The 2,834-nt window shown below is 36.9% G+C and overlaps 1 protein-coding gene across 1 annotated transcript in view; it reads left to right on the plus strand.

The window, feature by feature from the left end:
• LOC106880113 (uncharacterized) overlaps nucleotides 1-2,834 on the plus strand; it is a 191,305-nt gene that overhangs the window by 154,367 nt on the left and 34,104 nt on the right. Inside the window, exon 10 of the mRNA XM_052971017.1 lies at nucleotides 1,475-1,595. Coding sequence (XP_052826977.1) covers nucleotides 1,475-1,595 — 121 coding nt within the window. The remainder of the gene's footprint in view (nucleotides 1-1,474; nucleotides 1,596-2,834) is intronic.

Below are 2,834 nucleotides of genomic sequence, written 5' to 3' on the forward strand. Positions count from 1 at the left end.
TCTCTCTCTCTCTCTCTCTCTCTCTCTCTCTCTCTCTCTCTCTCTCTTTCTCTCTCTCTCTCTCTCTCTCTGGTGTTGTGTGTGTGTGTGTAATCATTTTAATGTTCACTTTTTCTATGCTTGCATTGGTCAGACAGTTTGAGATATATTATCTACAACTGGATGCCCCTCCTGTCACCAACCACCTGTTTTTGTAGTATTGTAATGGTCCCCCATGGCCAGACATATGTCTGCAGAATATTTTAAAAGAATGGCACTGTTTATGACAATGATACTTATCTACAACTCACATGTAATGTAAAGACAACGAGAGACACACACACACACGTATATACGACTGTTATTTGAGGTAGCTTTTCAGCATTCATTAATAACTTCTGAAATGTTAGTGGCAACATTATGTTCAATATGAAAGTATCAAACAAATTTTAATGGGGGGGGGGGTCCTACATCACTAAATACATGATAGAAATGGCTATATGAATAATCTGCCTAGTCTGTTTCAGTGATACTTCAGTTGAAATGAAGTCTTGCTGCCAGGTTTATAGACTTTGCTTTTGGTCTCAGTCCTGGGATGAAATATGTTTCTAATTTAGACATTAGGCCATGAGGAGAGGGAACTTAGTTAGTATCATCAACTTCAGTTCTAAACTGGTATTTTATCAACCTCAAAGGGATGGAAGGTAAAGCCGATTCCAGTGGAATTTGAACTCAGAATGCGAAGAACTAGAAGAAACATAGTAAAGCATTTGTTCCACTGATCTAATGCTTCTTCCAAAGGTATGGCTCTGTGGTTAAGAAGCTTTCTTTGTAACCATGTGATTTGGGGTTCAGTCCCACTGCACAGCATCTTGAGTACGTATCTTCTACTATAACTCTCTGGGTTGACCAATGCCATATGAAAGAATTTGCTTGACAGAAACTGAGGAAGCATGTCAGATGTATGTTTATGTTTGTCCCTCCTCTATCACTTGAGAACTGGTGTTGGTTTATTTACATCCCTGTGACTTAACAGCTTGGCAAAAGAGACCAATAGGATAAGTACCAGACTTCAAAAAGAAAAAGTACTGGAGTTGATTTGTTTGACCCTTCAGGGCAGTGCCCCAACATGGCCACAGTCCAACGACTGAAACAAGATAAAAGATATATGATGGACTCTTTTGTCGAAGACCACATATGATCATTCGGCATTTTCTGAATAACCTGCACAAATGATTAGTTTATAGTGATCAAATGATTGTGACACACATTAGCTCACTCCTTCCATCAAATCGATGTTGTCTGAACAGGTGTACCACATGTCGGGTGTTGAAGTGGTTGCTGAGCAACATGAGATGAAGTGTTTTGCTCAAGAACACAACGCACCACTCGGTCTAAGAAGTGAAACCATGATCTTGTGATGTATAATGTATCTTTGAATTGTAAACCTTTTTGTGAACATGTTTTGTATTCTTGTTCTTTCTTATTCTTTCAGTGAACTTGAAGAACTAAAAACAAGTTATGACCTCATCACAGATATATCCGAACGCAGTGGTTATCCAGTCTTCAGAGATCTCAATACATCCTTAAAATGTTTAAATCGAATGCTAAAACAGGTTAGTTAAAGATCAATATTATATATATGACTCATATGCCAGTTTTTTTTTTTTATTTTCTTATTTTGCTTTGATGGGGTGGGTTGGATAGATATGTAAGTTGCTTTTAAGAATCTTACTGTATTTGCCAATCCTTATATCTGATTCCACATCTATAAATTCATTTTCCTCTACTATCAAACAATATCAAGTTAAATATTGTTGATAGTGACTAGCTCCAAGTTGGCCCTGATCTAGTGAACCTACAATTAACCCATTAGTGCCCATGGTCCTTTTTTTAGGACCAGAAGGATAATCCATCATATTTCTGCAACACCTATATTTTTATGAGATATCTTTAGTTAGTCATCAAGACTGGAGTGTCTTTCAAATATTGTAATAAAAATTTGTTCATATATTTAGTATTGGATAAAGTTGCATAAAAAAGGATTTTTGGTAATAAATAAAAAAAAAATTGAGGCACTAATGGGTTAAGAGCATTCTAGCCTTGTTATCCTGTCCTTTTCTCAAAACAGTTGGGTGTGGTTTTGGTGGTTGTTTTGGGCAGATCAAGTGACAACAAAGAGGAACTTTCATTAGCTTATCAGTTTATATGGCTTTATTGTGTATTTGTAAGTGATCTATATATATATATATTTGTGCATTTGTGTGTATTAACTCCTCCACCTGGTACCATTTGTCCCTTTAACAGAAATCTCATCTGTTGGCAGCATTTAGGCCAAGTTTTCAGTTTAAGGAAACCTTCCTCCTTCCCACAAGTTTGAGGCCTGTAATGCACCCTAGGTACTGCCTTCCCTTCTAACATATCCTTTTCTCATCATATTTAAGCCCTTGTTAGCTTTCACCCCGAAACTTGTACATCCTTTAAACTGCCAATTCTTTTCTCAAGTTTTTGCAGCACATGTTGTTTCATCATTTAATATGTTGTTTTTCTGTGTTGACAGAAGTTGAGAGGGTTTACCATTTAGCAAATCATAAGTCCTCATGATGCTGTGTCATCTATGAAGGAACTTGATGCCTTGAAATCTGACCACACTGCCCCTTCCTATATTTGACATATAGTGGAGACTCCGCTAGTGCCAGTGGCACAATAATATGCACCCACATCCATATTGTTAAGTGGTTGCTATCCAACTGTAAGAACCATGAAGCTCACTCTCCCAAAACGACATCACACAACAACAAAGATTGTCAGTTTAGTTTTGTATATATAATGTTGTACATACATACATACATACA

Source organism: Octopus bimaculoides, chromosome 1 (assembly GCF_001194135.2).
Source record: "Octopus bimaculoides isolate UCB-OBI-ISO-001 chromosome 1, ASM119413v2, whole genome shotgun sequence".
In the NCBI taxonomy this organism is placed as follows: Eukaryota; Metazoa; Mollusca; class Cephalopoda; order Octopoda; family Octopodidae; genus Octopus; species Octopus bimaculoides.